At 32.8% G+C, this 24,857-nt stretch overlaps 2 protein-coding genes across 4 annotated transcripts; both read right to left on the reverse strand.

Moving 5' to 3' along the window:
- Positions 1 to 1,127: 1,127 nt before the first annotated feature.
- Positions 1,128 to 3,076, reverse strand: LOC138319076 (orexin/Hypocretin receptor type 1-like). The gene has a single exon (XM_069261984.1). The coding sequence runs from the start codon at positions 2,958 to 2,960 to the stop codon at positions 1,863 to 1,865; it is 1,098 nt and encodes a 365-aa protein (XP_069118085.1). The 5' UTR covers positions 2,961 to 3,076; the 3' UTR covers positions 1,128 to 1,862.
- A 1,126-nt stretch (positions 3,077 to 4,202) lies between these two features.
- On the reverse strand, positions 4,203 to 22,698 carry LOC138319075 (uncharacterized). 3 transcript variants are annotated; one of them, XM_069261981.1, is made up of 9 exons: positions 22,257 to 22,697; positions 20,165 to 20,216; positions 19,620 to 19,754; positions 18,707 to 18,943; positions 12,861 to 13,009; positions 10,608 to 10,739; positions 8,994 to 9,068; positions 8,360 to 8,510; positions 4,203 to 6,608 (listed from the first exon to the last, which is right to left on the reverse strand). In XM_069261981.1, exons 3-9 carry the CDS (start codon positions 19,713 to 19,715, stop codon positions 6,279 to 6,281), a joined length of 1,170 nt encoding a protein of 389 aa, XP_069118082.1. In that variant the 5' UTR covers positions 19,716 to 19,754; positions 20,165 to 20,216; positions 22,257 to 22,697; the 3' UTR covers positions 4,203 to 6,278. The 3 variants fall into 3 exon arrangements, with proteins under 3 accessions (XP_069118082.1, XP_069118084.1, XP_069118083.1); XM_069261983.1 differs by having other exon boundaries at positions 18,707 to 18,847; positions 22,257 to 22,616; XM_069261982.1 differs by lacking the exon at positions 20,165 to 20,216 and having other exon boundaries at positions 22,257 to 22,698.
- Between the last annotated feature and the right edge of the window lie 2,159 nt (positions 22,699 to 24,857).

A 24,857-nucleotide genomic window follows, 5' to 3' on the forward strand; every position in this document is an offset into this window, starting at 1 on the left:
GATATTTCCAAACATTCCGAGCAGGATATATGCTCCCAATAAAAAGATTATAGGCAGAAGGGTTGACCGTAACTCGGCATTCCTACGTCCTTTGTTTGATTATCCGTTACGGCTGATGCTGCCGCTGAATGGTATGGCACTGCATCCTACTATATGTATAGTTAGATATATATCGCCAGAATAATGCCGGAATATATTTCAGGTGCTGTAGCCAATGGTACAATTTTGGAGAGTAGGTCATAAATTATTTTTTACCGATATTACTATAGTCAGCCATGTGCTTTTTGTTTAAAAATTCATAGTTCAATGGCATAAGGTGTTTATATAGCCGTAGGTTTTGCAGTGCGAGATTACCAAACAAATCTCACTTATTTTCTCCGCAATTGTATAAATTGACGCTTAGTGGTATTTAATGATCAATGTATAATCCGATGATCCATGTTATCAGATCATTGGGCAATCTAAAATATGCAATTTTGATAAGAATTTAGAAGTAACATATTTATTTAGAATTAATTAATCTAAAATTACCAAAATTAAAATCACACTCTTATAGCTTTAGACTCATTATTATAATTTTCTGAATCAACTGACTGTGTTAAAAACGATTTCTCTGAATCTTTTTATGATGATAAAATTCGATGAGCATTAGCAAAATGCGATTCCTAAAAGCTTAAATTTCATAATTTTCAACTTTGCAGGTCATAGAAAATAATACTTTGTCTGATATTGACAAAGGGACAGAACCCATAACATCGTTTACAACAAGACAATCAAATGAACAAAACAGAAAAAACAAAGCTCCTATTGCTGGAATTCAATCTAAAAGTGTTAATCACAAAGGCAACCCTTGACCTTTTTAGAGGTGCTCTGAGGGCTGTGGATCTCCCTGCTGACTAACAACCTAACGGTGAAGTACGCACACTTGTGTGTGGCTGTCTGTATTATTTCCCGGTTCATCATATCTTAATACATTGATGAATAATAGTTGCTCGTAATCATTTCATCTGGAAATTCCAGGGTTTAAAAGTTCAAGTATTATACTTTTGAGTCATATGTTTACACTGAACAATATTTTCGTCGTATTTGCCGTCTTATTAATTTAAAGTATCACACAAGAACATTCATATGGCTGATATTTTGTTTTATTTTCAACAACGAATTAAACATATACATATTATAATATAAACAATGAAAGTAAGTAATCTATGTTAACATGGCCGAATCGTATATACAGACAAATAATTTACCGTTCTAACGATTTCTTCAAACAAAATGCTTCTGATAGCGACAGTATATAATATTACATAGTCTATTCAAATACTTCAACGAGTCAACAATGCATGTATATTGGTAAATTAGGGTTTTTCAGATTGAAATAAATCGCGATTTAATGATTAATTTCATCGCTTATAACATAATATAAAATTTCGATAAATCTGTCGATAACATGAATTTTATGTCGATTAAAATCAAATTTGGTTTTAAAAATGATAATACAAAAAATGATTAGAAGTTATATATCATTTCTAACAGAGTTTATAAAATGAGGAGCATAGATATCGAAAAATCGAATATTAAACATAGCACTACATTGTCTACAAATGTACCAGTTACAACTAAAACAAATAAAACCAATTAATATTGAAGAACAAGCAGAGTTACATGTATGACGCAACCTCGTGTTCTTCGTTGTAACAAGTTAAAGAACAGAAAAGATAAGTGATACATTTTTTTCTTTCTCATCTTTATAAGACAGACGCTATCAAATGTATTATTTAAGACACTCAGGTGTTAATATAATATTACATTAACATTATCAATTTGATAATAGATAGATTTACTTGTTGATAAAGCGTTTATCAAGACGTGAAACAGCAACAAAGCGACGAGAGCTCCTGTCTGAATTTTCCATCAAAGAATCCATATATGATCGGGTTAACGATGCTGTTTATGATATACATAGTGTATAAAAATCTGTATAAACCATAGCCCGATATATCGAGTGTCAACCAGAACATCTCATTCCTGGACTCAAACACCATCATAGCCATCTTAGGGATGAAACAGAAGACAAACACAGCGGTGATTAACATAAACATCATCGTGAGACGATATCCCGGGATGTTTCTCCTCTTCTGCGTAGAGCTTGGGTTGTTCTTCGAGGTTATTTTATTTGAATCTTCAGGAAGATATTCCGCAGTGGATGTCGCATTTTCTGTCGATGTTGTGGAAGACGATGGTATTGCTTTTTTTATTTGCCTCTTCTTATTAAAGTCTATCCTCTGAAATACTTTTCGTCCAATTAAAGAATACAGAACAACGAGACATATAAGAACAATGAGACAGGAGAGCATTACCACACCTTTGTACGCTATGGCTACACCTTTTGTCCATGGTCCCCGGATGTTGGCACAGCGTGTTCCCGTGACATTGTACACAGGGTGTATAACCGGCGATGTTCCATAGAAGAGGAGTGAGGGAAGTGTCACAAGAAGCGATACGGAAATGCAAGCAACTAAACTCAGTCTTTTTCTCCGAAGGGACATCTGGGCTGAAAATGGTCGACAAATTTTCTGATATCGATGAATCGCTATAACCAGAAGTGTGAATATTGAACATCCCGTTGTAAATAAACTAAAAAACCAGAATGCCTTACAGGCAGCATCGTTGGTGAACGCGACAGCATATAAATTAACAGCGATACCGAAAGACGAGCACACCAAGCATGATATCATGTCAATGACGGCGAGGTATGGAATAAAGAAGCGATCTTCGTTTTTGTCTCTGAATCGTAAAGTGTAAACCGCCAAAACTACTGAGTTACCGACGACCCCAATCAGGATGTAAATAGCCAGAATAAGGGTGTCTGACCACAAAACGTCCACGAATTCTGCGTTCCAACTATCAAGGAGAGCGTCTTCTCCTAATTTCACTGTCGCTTTACTGGAGTTCTCCATTTCATTTGATGTGATCAAATAGAGCGGAGGTGCTTGTGAAGCACGATGGAAGTAGGTACATTAAAATACACATAAGTTTGCCCTGCGTTATATACATTATAAACATTCGTCTAGCGGGAAGTAATAACATTCTGTCCTCATTGTCATATGCCGTCACTTTCTAAATTTGTCCTTCCCAAAACACTTACAATAACCTAGAAATCTTGAATGGAAATGGATACACTATGAACACTTAACCTTCTTTTCCTCATAAATACAGTTAAGTTGTGAAATGAGTATTAACGTAACTTTTAGGCTGGATTAATGAAATCATTTTCATACATTTTTTCAATGTCGGATTTTTCATTTATCTTGGGAAAGTATAAATGTACCCTCACCATACAGACGTTAATGTTCTTTATTCGTTAGACATGATCAACCGGTATATGTAATCACCTTTGTTTCGGTATACAATATTTCAGTAAGATAAAAGTGTTTTTATATTTGTTTCCGATTTGGCAAGGTAATTTGTAAAGTATTCGAATCATATATTTGTGTATTAGTAAAACGAATTATCAGTATAGGAATATTAAAATATTGTAAATAATACAAATGTATGTACATTTCAGGAGGAAAAGTGCAGCTTTGGAATAGAGGATATTTTACTATATAATCACATCATTTCAATGGAATGTGATCATTTTAATAGATTTCCGCTACAAATGAAACTTTTATGAGGATTTTCAATACTTTGTTTTGGTTTCATTTGTTCAACGTCTTACATTTATTAACAGCTATTGTTATTTTTAAAAGGACGTACCAGGTTTGTGATTGAAAAAAGCTAGAGTACCCGAAGTACACCGATCAGCGGTCAATGCCAGACAACTGTCCTACACGAGATTCGAGCTCGTAACCCAGAGGTGAAGGGATTTACCACTCGGCCACAACGATCACATTTTTTTTTATCAAAGTGACAGAATTATAATTATAGAATGAATTATAGTATAAACCTCCATTTTGTTATATTTTATGCGTAAGTCGCACCATAACAGGACAATGGGTATGAAGGCTAAAAATGTGTAACAAAAGATGTCAGAGACTCTCACTACATCGCAATTCGTCATACCTACATATCAAATGACAGCGAATTGCTCCTAAGCGATACTCCTGTTCGTTTAACAATTTGAAAAACTGTCACACTAACAATGACGTACATGTATATTATACTCGAAATCTACCAGAAAGTACCAGAAAACACATTTGTAACAAAAAGATCATTTAATAACGGAAACGGATTTCATCAACAGCAGCTGATGCACCAACACAATAAATGATCACAAACACGCGTGTTATTACTATAAACATTTACAATTTAGTTAACTACATTCACAGGATGAACGCAATTCGTTAAAGTCAGCAACATAAATAGTTTGCTATCATTTAGTAAGTAAGTCATTTCAATTTTACAAAGTCTTTATATATAAGGAGCATGCATGGTGTACACTAACAGAACAATATTTCTGTGTTTTCAAGTCATGTTTGAAAGTTTCCTTGCAGCATATACCCATGGGAAGAATTCTTTAAACAAATAATTATTGTACATTAACTTAAATAAATATATACAAAACAACACCCTGTAAACAACATTAATTATATATATAACACTAACGAAATAATGTTAATGTAAAGAACCTCTGTGAATGTTACTAAATACTAAATGGTTCGCAATTTCAACCAAAACAAGGAAATTGTGCAATAGTTTAAGGAATTATATATACAACAACATTGTACACGTTTCGGTATTCACATTTTGAAAAGTTAACCAGTTACAAACTGTGTATCCATTTTTGTGTCACTTTACCTCAGTGTGTACATAGAACAAAGCATTGGAATAAAGTTCAAAATTTAAATGAATGTTTTTCAGGGTTTTTTTCAGGATTAAATGTCACTAGCCAAGTTTTAGCCCAAACAATCAAGGAGTCTAGGTCGTCTCTATTCACACATTGTTCAATATCTTGACAGGAATATGAGAAGAATGCATGGAGATATGATTTTTTTTATATTATGCAAGCAATGTGACTAGTGAAAAACTAAGAGAAAATATAACACAAACTGAAATGGTTTTTATTAATAACTTTTTTCAATTCGGAAGAAAATGACGAAGACCTTGATATTGTATTTGATGGTAAATTCTAGTAAATTTTAGTATATGCATTTGAGCTTTGGAATGGTTGTTTGGTGTCAGATTCTATAAAATTAGAAATAGCTCAACATGAAGCGGCAAGACTTATTATTGGTTTATTCTACAAAATCGAAAATAATCTAGCACCATCTTCATTCACTTCTTTCTCCAAAAGTCGGCGATAGTAATAAATTTGCTTTAAGGACTAACAGTAATTATAAAATTCCTTTTTAAATACTTTCTTTAACCAAATCTTCTTTTCTTCTCTTCATATGTAGAATGACTTGGATGAAACGACTAGATCATCACCTTCATTAGCAACTTAAAAAACTGTTGATGTAAATTTGAAAGTTTTACTATGCGGCAGCGAGCTATATGCTGATCATATAAACCAAAGCATTTTAGACACATGCATCAACTTATAAAGTCCAGCAAAAGATTTTGAAAGTGTATGGTGGTCGTCATACAATATTAACTGAAAAAACCTTATAATTAACTTATACGCTCATACTCACTTAAAACGATAAACATACAAGTAGCTATTTCATTTTAACACTCATTTCATATGATTCGTCATTTTTACCGCCAATTACATAAACTTACACCTTACTGTGCGTTCCATTTGCGAGTTCGTTCCAGTTGTACCGATACGAATTCGAATGTGATGTAAAGGAAAGCTCCGGTCCATCCGAACCAAACTGGTACAAGTGATTCACATCTGAGAAGCGTACCATATGGGACCACTATAGCGGATTCGATGTTTTCATTTGTCATTGAAATTTTCTTTATTCTTTTAAACATGTATTTGAATACGTATAGAAACTTTTTAGGTATTGCTTTTATATCACTATTGTTCTAAAATAGAAAATGATTAGATTTTGGATGGGAAGTGTATGGTTACCATCCCATTGGAAAATTCAAATGAGTTCCATTTGACAGCGCCGTATGAATTCAGTACTAATTTCACGAATAAAACGAACCGGTAATTTCGAGACCTGAGAAATGAGGTAAGTTACATGTGCAAAATTGTATGGATTAAAATAACACTGTTATATTTTTAATGACGCTAACTAGAATCCAAGAGAACCCGTTTTAGAATGCATGTACTGTGTAGATTGTATGAAAAATAACTCACATTTGACTAGTTACTACAGATGTTATGATTTCCTCGTAGTAGAAGGCGTTTCTTTAAGAAAAGTCACTTCATGACATAAATAATACATTCTACCTGTAGATTTTGATTGTTTAATGCAATTGACGTCAATATTTCTGGAAATCCACGCTATCCGGTAACCTACATCGTACAAGTCTTTAAACGTAAATAAGACACTGAGCCAGTGGGTTTTCAGGTCCGATTTAAACCGGAAGTAATGAAATTCTGCTATAAACTGGTTAGGGAGATCTTCTGGATTTGTGTGATGTAATATTTCTGGTAAGGCATTCCATTCCGAGAATTCGATGTCCATCTTCAATACATCTGGTGTCGTCTGTAATAATAAAAGAAATTTAGATAACAAAGTTGATTTACAAAAACAATCTTAACAGTTATTGATTTTCTTTCCGTGTTATTCTTTTGCACACTTCCTTAATTGTGATCTGTATGAAGAAATTAATTGAATAGTTCGATGGAATAGTGTCACAAGTAATCTAATAGGCATTGGGCTTAATCAGTGTACAGTGGTACACATTAAACGGAATCATATGGTACATAACCAACGGAACTATATAGTACATCATCAACGGAAACAAATGGTGCATAATCAACGGAACTATATGGTACATAATCAACGGAACCATATAGTACATAATCAACGGAACCATATGTTAAATAATTAACGGAACCAAATGAAAAATAATCAACGTAACTATATAGTACATAATCAACGTAACTTTATAGTACATAATCAACGTAACGATAAGGTACATATTCAACGGAACCATATGGTAAATAACCAACGGAACTATATGGTACATAATCAACGAAACTATATGGTACATAATTAACGTAACTATATCGTACATAATCAACGTAACTTTATAGTACATAATCAACGTAACTATATAGTACATAATCAACGTAACTATAAGGTACATAATCAACGGAACTATATGGTACATAATCAACGGAACTATATGGTACATAACCAACGGAACTATATGGTAAATAATCAACGGAAACATATGATAAATAATCAACGGAACTATATGGTAAATAATCAACGGAACTATATGGTACATAATCAATTGCAACGGAACTATATGGTACATAATCAACGGAACTATATGGTACATAATCAACGGAACCATATGGTAAATAATCAACGGAACCATATAGTACATAATCAACGGAACTATATGGTACATAATCAATTGCAACGGAACTATATGGTACATTATCAACGGAACCATATAGTACATAATCAACGGAACCATATGTTAAATAATTAACGGAACCAAATGAAAAATAATCAACGGAACTATATGGTAAATAATCAACGGAACCATATGGTACATAATCAATGGAACCATATGGTACATAATCAATGGAACCATATGGTACATAATCAAAGTACCCATATGGTACATAATCAACGGAACCATATGGTACATAATCAAAGTACTCATATGGTACATAATTAAATTATTCCAGCATCAAATGATGATACTTGAATTCAAAATCTTTTACATATCTTGAACTAATATTAGATGAAAACAGTGTAGACTAATTAATCGATACCGTGTATATCGCCAACTACATGTATATATGTACTAGGAGATTTGTCTAAGATTAAGATTACTTAATCAAAGGGTAATATAGCTCTAATGTAATCTCAATAAATATATTTATAATACATTATAATGAACTGAAGTTAAGTAATATGTAGAGCAAGAAAATTCGCTGAAATATATTTACACCACATTAACTATTTACGCCGTTCCAGGTCAGTACTTGCAACAAATGCAAACACGCCCGCGTTTATATATTAACATGGACGGTGGCATATTGTTATGTCCAGCTTTGATGACACGTTATCTTTCTTACGTCAGAAAAGCAAATTTGGGTAATAAAGGTACTATAAGCACATCAAATAATATCAAACATTCCAACTCAAATGGACCATTAGGCATTCATTCATTTTTGTGTTAAAGGGATAATCACAAATACTATGTTAAAACTTCGAGCAAACTATTTTAAAATACAATTCGAAAATGGCATATTTCGCTAGTATCCACATACCTGTGTATGGCCGAGTTCCTGTCGAATAGCAGATAAGGTTTTCATTTTCCATCGATTCCTGTCGCTAGTTGTGCCATTAAAGTTTGAGAGACCAGTCGCATGGAACGATACGAAGGGTTTTTTGCTCCGAACGTGGTCACTTTTCCTCATACTGTAATACGTCATATCAACTATGTAGACTTATAATGAAACTTAACGATTTTTAAGCAGTTTTCGTCAAAATAATCACCATACCCTTGTGGACATTTGATTTTTACTGATATCGAATGCGTTTATCAAAAACATAAATTGATGGCTTGGCTGCTATGTACTAACGTATATCTATAAACAAACAATTAAAAAAAATATATTATGAAATTGAAAATATACGTTTAAAGCGACATGTTAAATCTATAAACCCTATCATTGTACAACAGAAATAACCTGAGATGAGTAATATAATATTAAAGAGTACAAAAAAACCTTTAAGAAGTTATTTTTTTAAACACTGTAGCATCATATGGCAGACATATATGCTGCTTATCATTGGCTATTACTTAAAAGCCTGAAGTAAGTAAGGGTTCGTGTTGAAAGACGAGGGAAACTTGTGTGAGGTGATCTGATCTGTACGAGTTATTGCCCCTTTGTTACTTACCTTGGGTCAAATGAGTGCACTTTACATCCGTATTCACGAGCTATTTCATCATCAAAGCTGAAGTCATTATTGATTCTGTAATGGCAATTGTTAAACGACATTGGTGTTACATGAGTCAATGAAAGCATAACCCTATTGAAACCCATCAAAGCAACCCCCTCTATTGTAGATGTATAAAGGGTTGTATTAACCAAACTAAACAGGGTTGTATTATACATTTATGACTGAACAAAGTATAACCAAACTAACCACACCCCTTGTCAGTCTAAGTAATCTTATCAACCATTGGTGATATATAATTGTACGGATAATGTACTGTTTGAAGTCGACAATATTTTCAAAGTCCTTAGTAAAGTAAGCATAAACAGGGTTGTGTTATTTTCGTAAAGTCTGCCTTACCCTTAGCCACAAATCTTATTACCACTAATACGCCCATATGTTCCCCTATATACATAGATTTTCCTTTTAAATATAGACAATTCAAAATTTCTATATACTTTTTTTTAGGCAGAAACTGAACCTAAAGGTAAATTGAAATGACATATAAGAACGAAAAACACTCAACTTCAATTGCAGTTTCGTATTTCGCATTACATTCTGACAATCAATTGCCCTATGTGTACTTTCTGTAATTCTGGGAGAGAAACAATGATTCATTTAATGTGGGAATGTCAAAAAGTTCAAAATCTATTGCAAAATTTTGAAACTCTTTTGGATGCTCTTTATATTCCTTTTCAATCAACAAACAATATTTTTACTTGGTTTTACAATTAACAATATAATGCACCAGTTGATAATGTTCTACTTTTAATCAATAAACATTATATTTACAGAACAAGATGTTTTCGTAAAACCTTAAATATAAACGCATTGGCAAAAAAAAATATTTTTTAAAAATCATAATATTCATAGGCCCATATCAAATGGTCAAAATTATTTTTTGAAACCAAAATTAAAAAAAAACTTTAGAGAGTGAAACCTGTTATACAATTTAATATATGAACTCTTTTAAATTATGCAAAAAATAAAGCAATGGAAATCTTTGAATGTATGTAATAATGAAAGTAAAACCTTAGGTATTTATGAGTATGTGTGTGTGTGTACATGAAGGTGTGTTAAAGTATGAATGTAAATGTTATATTAAATTGATACAAATGAAATAGTTTTGTTTTTGTAACTATTTTTTTTAAATTGTTCTCTATCTTTGTATTGTCTGTAAAATTGAAAATGATTTCAAACATTAAAAAACATAAAAAATACTTTTTAAAATTCTTGACAAGTTAACATAAACAGTACATTTACAGAACAAGATGTTAAAACCTTAAATATAAACGCAAAAATGGCGAGTCTACAAAGCCAGTCTCTGTTATTTTATCAACTGCAGCATACGACAATACAACATATATTTGATGACAGTGTGAATATGTAAAGTTTTTTTTAAATATATTTTTGATATCACATTAACTTCGTAGTAATTCCCCTAGAAGACCATACAATCAACCTTGGTAAGCAGTGAAGTTTAGCCGAAAATTTTCGCTGCCAAGATCAATTTAATCTAGATGCTGTTGTATATCTCACCCAAACGAGTAGACTAGATGCTGTTGTATATCTCACCCAAACGAGTAGACAAGACAATTGTCCTTCTGTAGATAACGTTCGTTAGGACAGACGTCCCATCCGCCATCTTTCCTGGCTCCCATTCTAACCATACTACTACCACATAATATCTGGATGGTGTTCATATACCTGCCAATGGAACAAAATAGTAAAGTAATAACAGGCACGTGGTTTTAACGGAAATATGATAAGGAAATTGTCGTAATTAATGTATATGTTGTTTAGAGTTCGAACCGTTGGTAATGGTTCCATGTGCAGAAAAAAAACCAAAGAGTTTAATTGGCATCTGCTTGTTTCTTGTATTGTGAATACTGCATTTGGTTTTCATATTATAAATATTTACATTTTTACTTTGCTCCGCCTCAATGAAACTTGTAAACTCCGATCACTGCATTTCCAAATGAAGATACTTGGTCACCGGCTGACCTCTGACCGGCGTGAGAATACATTTTAACATTGTGACCTAGATTTACATCGCTTAAGTTTTGAATTTACTTTCTGCAATGAGACCTTCTAGTAATATCGTTGTAGAATCTACATTGAGAAACAAAAACAGAAACACTTGATAGATTGATAATAAAAATTGTCAGAAATATACACCTCTACTTTGATGAAACGTTGACCTAGGCTGAAGCCCCCGGGATTAATAGGCCTATTCTACAGTAGGCTACCGAACGCATTGATGTTCACCACGCATCTAGGCCTAGGCATAATCGCACGCCAATCGTTACGATAATTATACGACTACGGTGATATACATGTAGAAATGATAGATTCCATGAAAATACCCTCAAATCATAAACAGGCTGATTTCATTGACGTCCATTAACAACGTTACGAAACGATTCCGTGATTGTCAAAACCCAAAACAATGGATTGGAGGGTCTTGGGAAACCGCCAACATTTCAAATCGATGCTTCTCTACTTATTTCATTTAGATTGTTAATCCTTAAATCCCAGTTGACAATGAAGTTATCACATTTCAAGAAAACGCAGAAGGGGTTGGGTTTCATACTTTGAAACCGGACCCCTGCTAAATCGAGCAATCGGATCACCCATTCACTGCACTGCCAGTTCTGCAAAGCATGTTTTCTATTTGAAGCGACATACGAAAGTTTTTGTGATAAAATATAAGCCAATAATTTTCATATGTGAAAACCATATTTCAAAATCGCCGTTTTTACATACTGACTTGTGGCGGTTCCGTGGCTGTACATACATATACGATAAATTATACAATGTTGCAAATTTATATAATAATGTTATACCGAATACATAGAATTTGACTCTTTTCAACAGCGGAAATTTTAAATTGGTTCACGTAAATATAAGTATTGATAACCAATTTTCTTGCTTGCATTGACTGATAAAGAAAGTTAATCTCGTGCAAATGGTACATGAACTGCTTTCCAGTTCACTTCATTTGCACGAGATGGTGATCGTACAAAAAAAGTCTACAGTTTGAATAACTTTCACACTTTCCGTTCACTCTCTAGTTATCCAACATTGAAATATAAAGTGGTGGACGACAGTCCCTTTGGTGGTTGGGAATCGAACAACTGTTCAAGTATGACCATTGTCCAATCTGATAGGTAAACCAGGATATAATAAATATTACAATAATTGCATAAAAATCAAATCAAAAGACAGTTAAAAGACTTGACAATATATTTTACACTTCTTAATATAAAATATATCTACCCAAGCCTATCACTGACGTAATTGCCTTAAAAATAAAACACTTCACATTTGACGTGAAGAATTGGGCGTCATACTATATGACGGTAATTTTACAAAGATTATTAGTTACACAATTTGTTAGTGACCTAATACGGAAAAATATTGGGTCTAAAATAAACTTTATCGGGCGAGGCGATAATATAATAATAATATTGGATATCACGTGACGCCATTTTAACCAATAGGAATACAAGATTCTTGTCTGAGGCGGGATAAAAGACCATATGCCTTAGTACATTTTAAACTATCAACGCAGCTACATGTTTAATTTTATACATTTATTCAAGAACAACGAGCATATAATTTTTCTCTATAAGAAACATCGCTATGCTGAATAAAGGAAAATAGCGAGAAAGCAAATGTTCGTTTTCTTGCTGAGCAAAACATTCATCTAACTCAATGCTCATTTGATATCCAAAATAAAGGTGCTTGATTCAAACTTTTTGAATTAAGCCAAAATCATACAAACAGACACAAGAAATGATAAATTTTAAATGTTTTCTAACTTACGCTTGTAGTAAGATATCCAGCTGCTTCACCGTCATGACACACATTTCTGACTTAGAAGGTAATCTCCCAAGCAGAAGAGCGTTTCGAAGGTAATTATTATCTGGTGGAGTTTTGGCCTGCACACATTCGAGCATGTGAGGATTCTCACTCTGTTCAGACGGAAAATTAATAAGGTGAAAATAAGAATTGATTGAAATCATAACAACAGAAATATTATTGATGTTAAACGTAATACGTGGATATTCCATTCAATTTTAAGAAAATGTTTTTCCATTCGGTTAATGTTCGACTCGTGATAGACGGAATCATCTCAATCAACTATGACTTTTCTAAACAAGGCAAGAATAATCATCTTTAAACATGTAATGACATGCACAAACCGTGCTCATATTTATATACTAAACAACTCTTTATGTCTGTAACAAAATAACAAAAACTTGAACAACAAAACGGAGTATCTGTCCATAGAACGTCTGTAACAAAATAACAAAACATGAATAACAAAACGGATTATCTGTCCATAGAACGTCTGTAACAAAATAATAAAAACTTGAATTACAAAACGGAGTATCTGTCCATAGAACGTCTGTAACAAAATAACAAAACATGAATAACAAAACGGAGTATATGTCCATAGAACGTCTGTAACAAAATAACAAAAACTTGAATAAAAAAAAACGGAGTATCTGTTCATAGAACGTCTGTAACAAAATAACAAAACATGAATAACAAAACGGAGTATCTGTCCATAGAACGTCTGTAACAAAATATCAAAACATGAATAACAAAACGGAGTATCTGTCCATAGAACGTCTGTAACAAAATAACAAAACATGAATAACAAAACGAAGTATCTGTCCATAGAACGTCTGTAACAAAATTTTAAAAAAACTTGAATAACAAAACGGACTTCCTGTCCATAGAACGTCTGTAACAAAATATCAAAACATGAATAACAAAACGGACTTTCTGTCCATAGAACGTCTGTAACAAAATAACAAAACATGAATAACAAAACAGAGTATCTGTCCATAGAACGTCTGTAACAAAATAACAAAACATGAATAACAAAACGAAGTATCTGTCCATAGAACGTCTGTAACAAAATTAAAAAAAAAATGAATAACAAAACGGACTTTCTGTCCATAGAACAGAATTGTAACAAAATAACAAAACATGAATAACAAAACAGAGTATCTGTCCATAGAACGTCTGTAACAAAAATAAAAAACATGAATAACAAAAACGAGTATCTGTCCATAGAACGTCTGTAACAAAATTAAAAAAAAAAATGAATAACAAAACGGACTTTCTGTCCATAGAACGTCTGTAACAAAATAACAAAACATGAATAACAAAACGAAGTATCTGTCCATAGAACGTCTGTAACAAAATAACAAAACATGAATAACAAAACGGAGTATCTGTCATACGGTAACAAAAAGATCCATAGAACGTCTGTAACAAAATACAAAACATGAAAACAAAACGATACTGTCCATAAACGTCTGTAACAAAAACAAAACATGAATAACAAAACGGAGTATCTGTCCATAGAACGTCTGTAACAAAATATCAAAACATGAAAAACAAAACGGAGTATCTGTCCATAGAACGTCTGTAACAAAACAAAACATGAATAACAAAACGGAGTATCTGTCCATAGAACGTCTGTAACAAAATATCAAAACATGAATAACAAAACGGTATCTGTCCATAGAACGTCTGTAACAAAATAACAAAACATGAATAACAAAACGGAGTATCTGTCCATAGAACGTCTGTAACAAAATAACAAAACATGAATAACAAAACGGAGTATCTGTCCATAGAACGTCTGTAACAAAATATCAAAACATGAATAACAAAACGGAGTATCTGTCCATAGAACGTCTGTAACAAAATAACAAAAACATGAATAACAAAACGGAGTATCTGTCCATAGAACGTCTGTAACAAAATAACAAAACATGAATAAAAAATAAAACTGACAAAACAAATGAAAAAAACGATATCTGTCCATAGAACGTCTGTAACAAAATAACAAAACATGAAAAAAAGATGCAAAAAAATGAATAAAAAAAACTGAATAAAACGGTATCTGTCCATAGAACGTCTGTAACAAAATAACAAAACATGAATAACAAAAAAACTGGACCTGTAACTCCATAAACGTCTGTAACAAAATACAAAACTGAATAACAAAACGGAGTATCTGTCCATAGAACGTCTGTAACAAAATAACAAAACTGAATAACAAAACGGAGTATCTGTCCATAGAACGTCTGTAACAAAATAACAAAACATGAATAAAAAAACGGAGTTTCTGTCCATAGAACGTCTGTAACAAAATATCAAAACATGAATAAGAAAACGGACCTTCTGTCCATAGAACGTCTGTAACAAAATAACAAAACATGAATAACAAAACGAAGTATCTGTCCATAGAACGTCTGTAACAAAATAACAAAACATGAATAAAAAAACGGAGTAACTGTCCATAGAACGTCTGTAACAAAATATCAAAACATGAATAAAAAAACGGAGTTTCTGTCCATAGAACGTCTGTAACAAAATATCAAAACATGAATAACAAAACGGAGTATCTGTCCATAGAACGTCTGTAACAAAATAACAAAACATGAATAAAAAAACGGAGTAACTGTCCATAGAACGTCTGTAACAAAATATCAAAACATGAATAACAAAACGGAGTATCTGTCCATAGAACGTCTGTAACAAAATATCAAAACTTGAATAACAAAACGGAGTATCTGTCCATAGAACGTCTGTAACAAAATATCAAAACATGAATAACAAAACGGAGTATCTGTCCATAGAACGTCTGTAACAAAATAACAAAAAATGAATAACAAAACAAACGAAGTATCTGTCCATAGAACGTCTGTAACAAATAAAAAATGAATAAAAAACGGATATCTGTCCATAGAACGTCTGTAACAAAATAACAAAACATGAATAAAAAACGGATATCTGTCCATAGAACGTCTGTAACAAAATATCAAAACATGAATAACAAAACGGAGTACTTTGACTCTGTACATAGAACGTCTGTAACAAAATAACAAAACATGAATAACAAAACGGAGTTTCTGTCCATAGAACGTCTGTAACAAAATAATCAAAACATGAATAACAAAACGGAGTATCTGTCCATAGAACGTCTGTAACAAATAACAAAACATGAATAACAAAACGATATCTGTCCATAGAACGTCTGTAACAAAATAACAAAACATGAATAACAAAACGAGTATATGTCCATAGAACGTCTGTAACAAAATTTAAAAAAAAAAACATGAATAACAAAACGGACTTTCTGTCCATAGAACGTCTGTAACAAAATATCAAAACATGAATAACAAAACGGACTTTCTGTCCATAGAACGTCTGTAACAAAATAACAAAACATAAATAACAAAACAGACTTTCTGTCCATAGAACGTCTGTAACAAAATATCAAAACATGAAAAACAAAACGGAGTAACTGTCCATAGAACGTCTGTAACAAAATAACAAAAACATGAATAACAAAACGGAGTATCTGTCCATAGAACGTCTGTAACAAAATAACAAAACATGAATTACAAAACGGATTATCTGTTCATAGAACGTCTGTAACAAAATATCAAAACATGAATAACAAAACGGATTATCTGTTCATAGAACGTCTGTAACAAAATAACAAAACATGAATTACAAAACGGATTATCTGTTCATAGAAAGTCTGTAACAAAATAACAAAAACTTGAATAACAAAACGGAGTATCTGTCCATAGAACGTCTGTAACAAAATATCAAAACATGAATAACAAAACGGAGTATATGTCCATAGAACGTCTGTAACAAAATATCAAAAACTGAATAACAAAACGGATTCTGTCCATAGAACGCTGTAACAAAATATCAAAACATGAATAACAAAACGGAGTATCTGTCCATAGAAACGTCTGTAACAAAATATCAAAACATGAATAACAAAACGGAGTATCTGTCCATAGAACGTCTGTAACAAAATATCAAAACATGAATAACAAAACGGAGTATCTGTCCATAGAACGTCTGTAACAAAATATCAAAACATGAATAACAAAACGGAGTATCTGTCCATAGAACGTCTGTAACAAAATATCAAAACATGAATAACAAAACGGATTATCTGTTCATAGAACGTCTGTAACAAAATAACAAAAACTTGAATAACAAAACGGAGTATCTGTCCATAGAACGTCTGTAACAAAATAACAAAAACTTGAATAACAAAACGGAGTATCTGTCCATAGAACGTCTGTAACAAAATATCAAAACATGAATAAAATAAACGGAGTATCTGTCCATAGAACGTCTCTGTAACAAAAATAACAAAACGGAGTATCTGTCCATAGAACGTCTGTAACAAAATATCAAAACATGAATAACAAAACGGAGTATCTGTCCATAGAACGTCTGTAACAAAATATCAAAACATGAATAACAAAACGGAGTATCTGTCCATAGAACGTCTGTAACAAAATATCAAAACATGAATAAAAAAACGGAGTATCTGTCATAGAACGTCTGTAACAAAATAACAAAACATGAATAACAAAACGGATTTCTGTCCATAGAACGTCTGTAACAAAATAACAAAACATGAATAACAAAACGAAGTATCTGTCCATAGAACGTCTGTAACAAAATTACAAAAACTTGAATAACAAAATTTTGAACAGCTACTTTCGTTAGTTTTGCGATGTTATGTTTATAGAAGTGCTTGAAATCATATCAGCCAGGGTCTATTTTCACACATTCTTTGACTATAAGGAATCTCTTAATTTAAGATTCTCTAGGAAAACATTACAAATTCTAAGAAAGGTTCATTTACTTAACTTTTTCCTTAAATTCTCAAATGAGTTATTTCTTAAAGTTAAGGAATGTTCGTGAAAATGAGCCCAGTAATTAGGTACACTACTGTACTGAAGAAAATAAGCGTGAAATACAAGCGAACAAAGAGGAGCATGTTAAGGTAGCGACATATGACATAATACCTCTGAATAAATCATGTCATGCCAAAGTTATGCGGGTCAAGGACCAGCTCTTAAATGTACATGTAATGCATTTGTTCGGAGAGGTGCCAGATGATTATGTTACATTTAAAGGGACAATTCAGTGAGGCTAATTCTGTTATATAACCACGAAAGCAAAATATGAATTAAATGTATTGTTCTACATTTCTTATGAAAATTATCACATGAAATATTGACAAATTCCACGGCATTGTTAAGTATTTTGATTGATACCGCTGAAATTCCAAATCGTTGATTACTACGATTAAACAGGTACAATTGTACGCTGTACTCATAACCGAACCAATGTCACTCACTTTAAACAAATGAAATACATAACCACAGAGGAGTTAATGAAATTATTATTTAGACAAGAACATGCATCTAATAAGGTTAATACACTGTAAGAGTGATATGAGTAGTTTTAGACAAAAAAATCTTTACTACATAGGCAAAGGCCAGGGTTCGGCATTACAAAATATCCGACCACTTTGTGTAATGGCGGACAGTAAGCGAGTTTGAACATTTAACATACATTTTACTACAGCGAGCTTTTCTGGCATATCACAGTAAGAACTGGTTTGTTTCAGATTTATGTGCAAATTTTAATATACTCTTAGACTGAATTGTCACTTTAAGCGTGGTGTGAAGTGAGAAATACAAGAAGACTTATGAGTTAGTTACATTGTTGGCGCGTTGTGAGGGTAATAATGTAAGAAGACTTTCGGATTCCGTATTTTCTAGCGTGCTACATGTGTGAGTGTTGAGAAGCGTACTTACTACTGTTCCTTTAACGTTGGCATTCACTGGCAATGGATTCATGATAACTGGCTGATGAGTGGGCCTGGCAGGTGAGTTTGGGGCAGTGTAGTTACCCATTAAGACAGTCTTCTTTGGCCGGTTGGTAAAAACTTCTGTGCCCTGATTTCCATTATTAGAATTTGAATTAATGATTTTATCAGAAAGGCTGGGTATATATGTCAGACTCGTTATCTGTCTATGTGTTTGATATCCCTCCTATAAGTAACAAAGGTTTAACATAAGTCTGATGCTACCACTGGCATTACAACAGCCACACGAAAAGCCACACAGCAGTTAAGCTCAATAGTCATTAAGATAGGGTGACAAACAAAGCAAACGCCACGGTGCAAGAACAATAACCATACTCGTTTATGTTTCTAAAATATTGATGATTAACAGATTCAGTCATGATCAGTTTACAATTTTACCTCTATTGCAGTCTGGATGCTTTCGTGAACACAAATTCTCACAAAATGATGCATACGGACTGAAATAATCGCATACAGAATGCACTCAAAATGTGTTGAAAAATGCAATTGACCACTGCTATTGTTAATGTAGCATTTAACGATATCAATCGAATGGGGAGCCACTAGTCCAATCGGACTAGTTCATTACTAGTTCAGCTGTAAAATCACTAGTCATGGGCATCGCACTAGTGCTTAAAGTTGCAGACTGATTTCTTATCGATAGTTTAAACTAAAATATAATAACATGTTCATATCGTAGTTAGTGTAAGCAGAATTATCCTGAATGGAAGCTGTATAAAACAATATGCCTATACGTCACAATTATATGCACATGGTCACAATTAATACATTTATCAGCAAAAACTCACAGAAATATCATAATTAGTGTTTTAATAGGCTGTTATTGCTAAGTATATTCTTACCTCGTATATAACAAGGAGGCCTGTGCATAGTATAAGAAAGATGAAAGCTGAAACCGGGTGTAGTTTGATGGAACATTTGCCATACGCTAGTTCCATCACTCCGTTCGTCTATATGATTCTGTGTACAGTATATATCTGAAAATATAAATAGCATGTAGGCTATTATTTAAGATTACTTTTACATCTCTTACAACAATAGTCTTTGGACGTAATGTATCACAATGCAATACACTGACTGATTGCATAATGCAAGTCCCAGGAGAGGAGAATTACAAACTCAGCACCAATGCATATTATCAAAGTATTAATCATTGCGTCTTGTCTTCGTTTTAATAATAATAATTATTATTATGCCTACTTCAGTAAAGTGTGCCACTTTGAGTTAGCGTCACTTTAGTCTACAGTAACGTTATTAGATTCTAGTACATTTCATGGTTAATACATAAAACATGCAATCTGCCATTTATTGCACGAGAGAGAGGAAAGAAAACATTTTTGAAAGCTAACAAATTCCATCGACGATGACAAATTCACACATCTCCTACCTCACAACTTGTCTTGAACTGTCATACTAGAGTAGTTTCCCTTGACGATAGCCTAGTGTAAAAACCGGAAAGGAAACCTAGATTATTGTGTTATTTTTAGTTTGTTGATTGTATGTTTAATAACACCAATAAAATTTTTAAAATGACAAAAGAAAACCCGATTCAAAGTCAATAGTAAATAATAAAAATAGAGTGCTTATATGAATGAGTCGATATTACGTGTACTAGGCCTACTTAGTCGATTTAGGTCCGTGTAATGCACAGCGCCTCATAGAATACTTAACTGATTGCCGTAGGGTTCTTTGTTTGTTTTCTATCTTTTTCGTTTATGTCAAATGAACATGAGGCTGAACAAGTTGCATGTGTATTAATTTGTCACATATGGTTGCCCGTTACCATTTCAATATTTATATGTAATAATTTCGAAATATCATGTCTAAAGATTTTCAGGGGTTTCGATCACTTACGATATCTAACTACTCAAACTTGGCTAGCCTAACCAATGGTATTCAGTACGATATTCTCCTTGTATACGGTTGGCTAGATAGCGAAGTTGCCCTTGACTATGTCCAACTGCTTTGTCATCGCAAAATTGAAGTCAGTTCATAATGTTACCAATCATTATGGTGATGTTAAATAAAGCCTTCTAAACATGATAATTTTTCAATTTAAAAAAAAATAGAAAACAGCAATTAGAAATGATAATTGTGAATGTCGCCATATCATTATGCAACCATGCTTAGTCTGATCATAGCGGCATCACACCATCGGCACATTGTCATGTAACTCAAAGTAATAATGAATTAATTGTCTTGCTAAGACATATAAACAAATTAATCTTTTAAGAGTCAATTTTTAAATAGTAGAAACCCTTAATGTTTTTTTAGAATATTTAGCCTGCGAAAATGGAGGAAGACGGAAAAGACATGTTTGCCCCAACCCACTCCAACCCCCTTCCTACGTCCTGGAGGTACATATAGATATACATAGACAAATTGGATTTCTATAGATTAGCCGGTCAGTATTAGATGTCACTTATTGGCCATTAGCACCCACATGTCAATTGTACATACTGCTATCCCGATCTTATACAGACAACAGAATATATCGCCAATATTTATACTACTAAGCTATTACAGGTATTGAACGTTCCAGCAGTTTCCGGTGTCTATTGGATCAATAGGAAGAAAGTATCGTCGCTTACATTATGTATATAGCTTTATCATTTGTTTGTTGTACTTGTTCCTGTCTCTAGCCTACTAGAGAGTACATATTCTCTTACTCAACCCCATGCCTGTCAATGTCGGATACATTTCTCTTACAATATTTCAATATGATGTAATCAAAGACGATCTTTGTAACGGACCAATATGCATGTGTTGTGCTTCTACACAATGCTTATGTCTCTACAATGTATATAATGATTCTTTAAAGATTAATCCGTATTGGGCACTGGCCAATTTATGTGTTTATATGTAGAACCATTGTGTATAGCATATCTTTTGTCCAAACTTGTTGGTAGCACTTTAATTGTGACCGACTATGTACCGTACAGACTCGTTTACATATGGCTCAGTAGATTAATTGCCAAATAACACATTTATATATAACTGTACTGAAATATCCACATGCGCTTGCAGATTTTTATAGAAAGTTGCGGTAAAATGTATATAACAAAATAGGGCTACTGGTTAAGTCTATATACTTTTAATTTACCAGTAGTCCTACACCGTAAACCTTTTTACAGTGGCTTTATATATAATAATCTGCAAGCGCCTATGAAATATTCTGTACCACTTTAACATATATGTATCTATAGCTTGAATAATAGACGTGTACAAGCGCCTTACTGTTAGGTATAGGAGTCAAAAGTAAAAATTAATGCAAGATTAATTATCATATCGCGAAGGTAACTTAAAAACAAATTCAGCTGGCTTATGCTTTAAAATAAAGAAAGTTCTATGCAGTTACTTGTTATAATATATTTCTAGCTATATTACTTCAGTTAAGTAGCCGAAGAAGACATATATATGTGGCATACCAAATTAAATAAACGACAGGAAAGGAAGAGAGAGAGAGAAAAATAACTTACCAATTCTGCAGTGAGTAGATTAAATCCAAGAGACACATTCTATATCATACAGCCCAAAATGTCCTGGTTTTTTTTCTCTGTGTATCGACTTACACGCAATGATTTGACTTAACTGTATTGTAGTACAGCTTAACATCTATACGTATGTACCTGTACTGTAAACAAACACGTGTACTCGTGAACCAATTCCATGTGCCGCGGGGGCCATAATTAAAATATCCACACATACACATGTGCAGACCTGCACGTCTGGCAGACCCAAAAAAGTCTGTCAGGTACGTTTATGTGTATCATGCTATATAAATGTTACACACGTGTAACATGAGTTAAATAAAACCCATAAAATAATCAGTTATTTTAAGAATAAATACAGTGACACAAGTTTTTAGAATTTGATATTTTCATATATAAATGTTGTCACGTGAATTTTTTTAATTCCCATAACGAGTATATATTTACTGAAATAACGAATTTCTAAGGAATTACGTATGCATTATGCCCGATTCAAATTACAAATCAATGATTTGAAAGGAACTTATGCACGCAAATACTTTTTGAAAAAAAATATTGAAAGGTCGCCACTATACATAACATACATCCAACATAATTCAAATAATTTCTTCGTGTGTGATTATGACAATTTGAAATGTTGCACAAGTTGATGTTCAATATCTAATTTAATCTACATGTAACCACGATCGACAAGTCATTATATATATATATATGTAGGCCGCGAGTCATCTATGCATGACTAATAACAGTGGATTAAGTACGGCTAGTGGATTACACTACTGCAACAGATCTAACCGTTGGAAGGCAGGATTCGGCCATTTTCCGCAAAATTTATTTTTCGTCGACAGATCGTACTGGAAAATACTTTCTGATATTCTTAGTATTGGTTATGAATGTATGTCTATGTACGTACAGGTATATATCTTAACTAAACTAGACTGGGATGGTAGCAATAAGTGTTTTTTACCAGATATTTCATGTTCTGAAACGTATTAAAATCAATCCTTTGAATTTCCCACTACTGTATAGTATATATCGTACTAACACAAGTGTACATTTGTTTGATCCACTCATTTGTCTGTATTAAACTGTATTATTATGATAGGAACAAATAAACGTGCAACAAACCACAGGGTTAATAAGTTAAAGGCCCACTACCTTTCCGGAGTAAAATTTAATACGCGTGGTATTTAGGAAGCCTGCGGGAAACATAAGACGCGTTATGAAAATCAACATTTTATTTATTTTAATTAAATTTTTCAGAAGATGTATGATGAGTTTAGTTTAAACATATTTTATTGACATAAAATGACAAAAGGATAAGTCATTAAGTTTTTTCCAACTTATATGTGACTTCTCCTGAAATATAGAAAATATAAACATACATAAATGAATAGTCACGTGATTACATGGAAAAAAATAGTATGAATTCACATAAAACACCAAGAACATTAAACTAGTATAATGAGTGTAGTATTAAAGGTAAGTAAGTAACTTTTGCGACTCTACAAAATTATCGAAATGAAGCGGTTTTTGTCCGCGTACTCCGGTTTTCCATGTATACATATACAGTAACTCGTGAAGAGGGGGGCAGTATTGAAATAAACGAAAGAAGTAAATCTGCTACGAACTTTAATAAAATATTGCATTTGAACGTAGAAAAAAACATTCGTTTATCAGATTTGAACATATTTTGTGCTTAAAGTGTTTGAAAACAGAAACTATTCAAATTTCATTCCAACATGAAATAGTCATTACAATATAAAAAGAAAAATATGTTGAATTAGCGTATAAAGTTGAATGCTAAGTTTGCATGTTAATCTTGCATTATTAACAGAGAGGCTAATTAATTAGCTGTCAGTAGACATAAGCCGCATAACGACGATATATAGCACTGTACAAGTAAATCTCTCGGGAGCCTGAAGCACGTAATCAAATAGTAGACAAGTGTTGACATCCCGGGAAGTCTTCCTGTTACATCACTAGTAACCACCCACTTACCCTTACTGCGTAACGCACTTTTTCTCTGTATTACATGCTACAGTCCTGTTCTTTTCCCTGAAAATAGGATAGACTGTCCGTGCAATGCTAAAAATGAATCTAAAACAATTCAATTGCTTCCTACGTACTTTATTTAATATTCCTTTTTTCTGCTCGTCAAACCCGACTCCCGAGTACAAAATATCGATAGATCTACCTTACTCAACTTTATCCTTCGACAGAACCATCAGAAAGACTCTTTAATTTTCATATTAATAGTCTGAATTATTATTTTACAGCTGAATAGCTATAGTGTTTATGACACACTGTATTTAATAGATTAGATTTACGTCTCTACGTTATTTTGCTGGTGTCGAAGGCAAAGATAAAAACAAGTATTGAAAATGTTATAACGTTTAATATTGTGTTTGTCATAGCAAAGCTAACGGAGCAGAGAAGTATTATTCCAATGAGTAAACATCGGCTGGTCAGGGTTATTTGCCAGGGGGAACTCTAATGGCGAGCTCGAGTACACATATACATGTTAAGGTGGTAAGCTTAAATCGCATATGGTCTTAGGAAATATAAATATATAGGTAAAATGATACT

This window comes from Argopecten irradians, chromosome 3, assembly GCF_041381155.1.
Source record: "Argopecten irradians isolate NY chromosome 3, Ai_NY, whole genome shotgun sequence".
NCBI lineage: Eukaryota > Metazoa > Mollusca > Bivalvia > Pectinida > Pectinidae > Argopecten > Argopecten irradians.

Excerpts from the sequence above, each read along its gene's own strand:
- LOC138319076 (XM_069261984.1), bottom strand. The coding sequence starts at position 2,960 with ATGGAGAACTCCAGTAAAGCGACAGTGAAATTAGGAGAAGACGCTCTC.
- LOC138319075 (XM_069261982.1), bottom strand. The coding sequence starts at position 19,715 with ATGGAACTAGCGTATGGCAAATGTTCCATCAAACTACACCCGGTTTCA. Across the intron at positions 18,944-19,619 it reads GCCTCCTTGTTATATACGAG|GAGGGATATCAAACACATAG; the intron begins GTAAGAATATAC and ends TGTTACTTATAG. Across the intron at positions 10,740-12,860 it reads CTGGATATCTTACTACAAGC|GTATATGAACACCATCCAGA; the intron begins GTAAGTTAGAAA and ends TTCCATTGGCAG.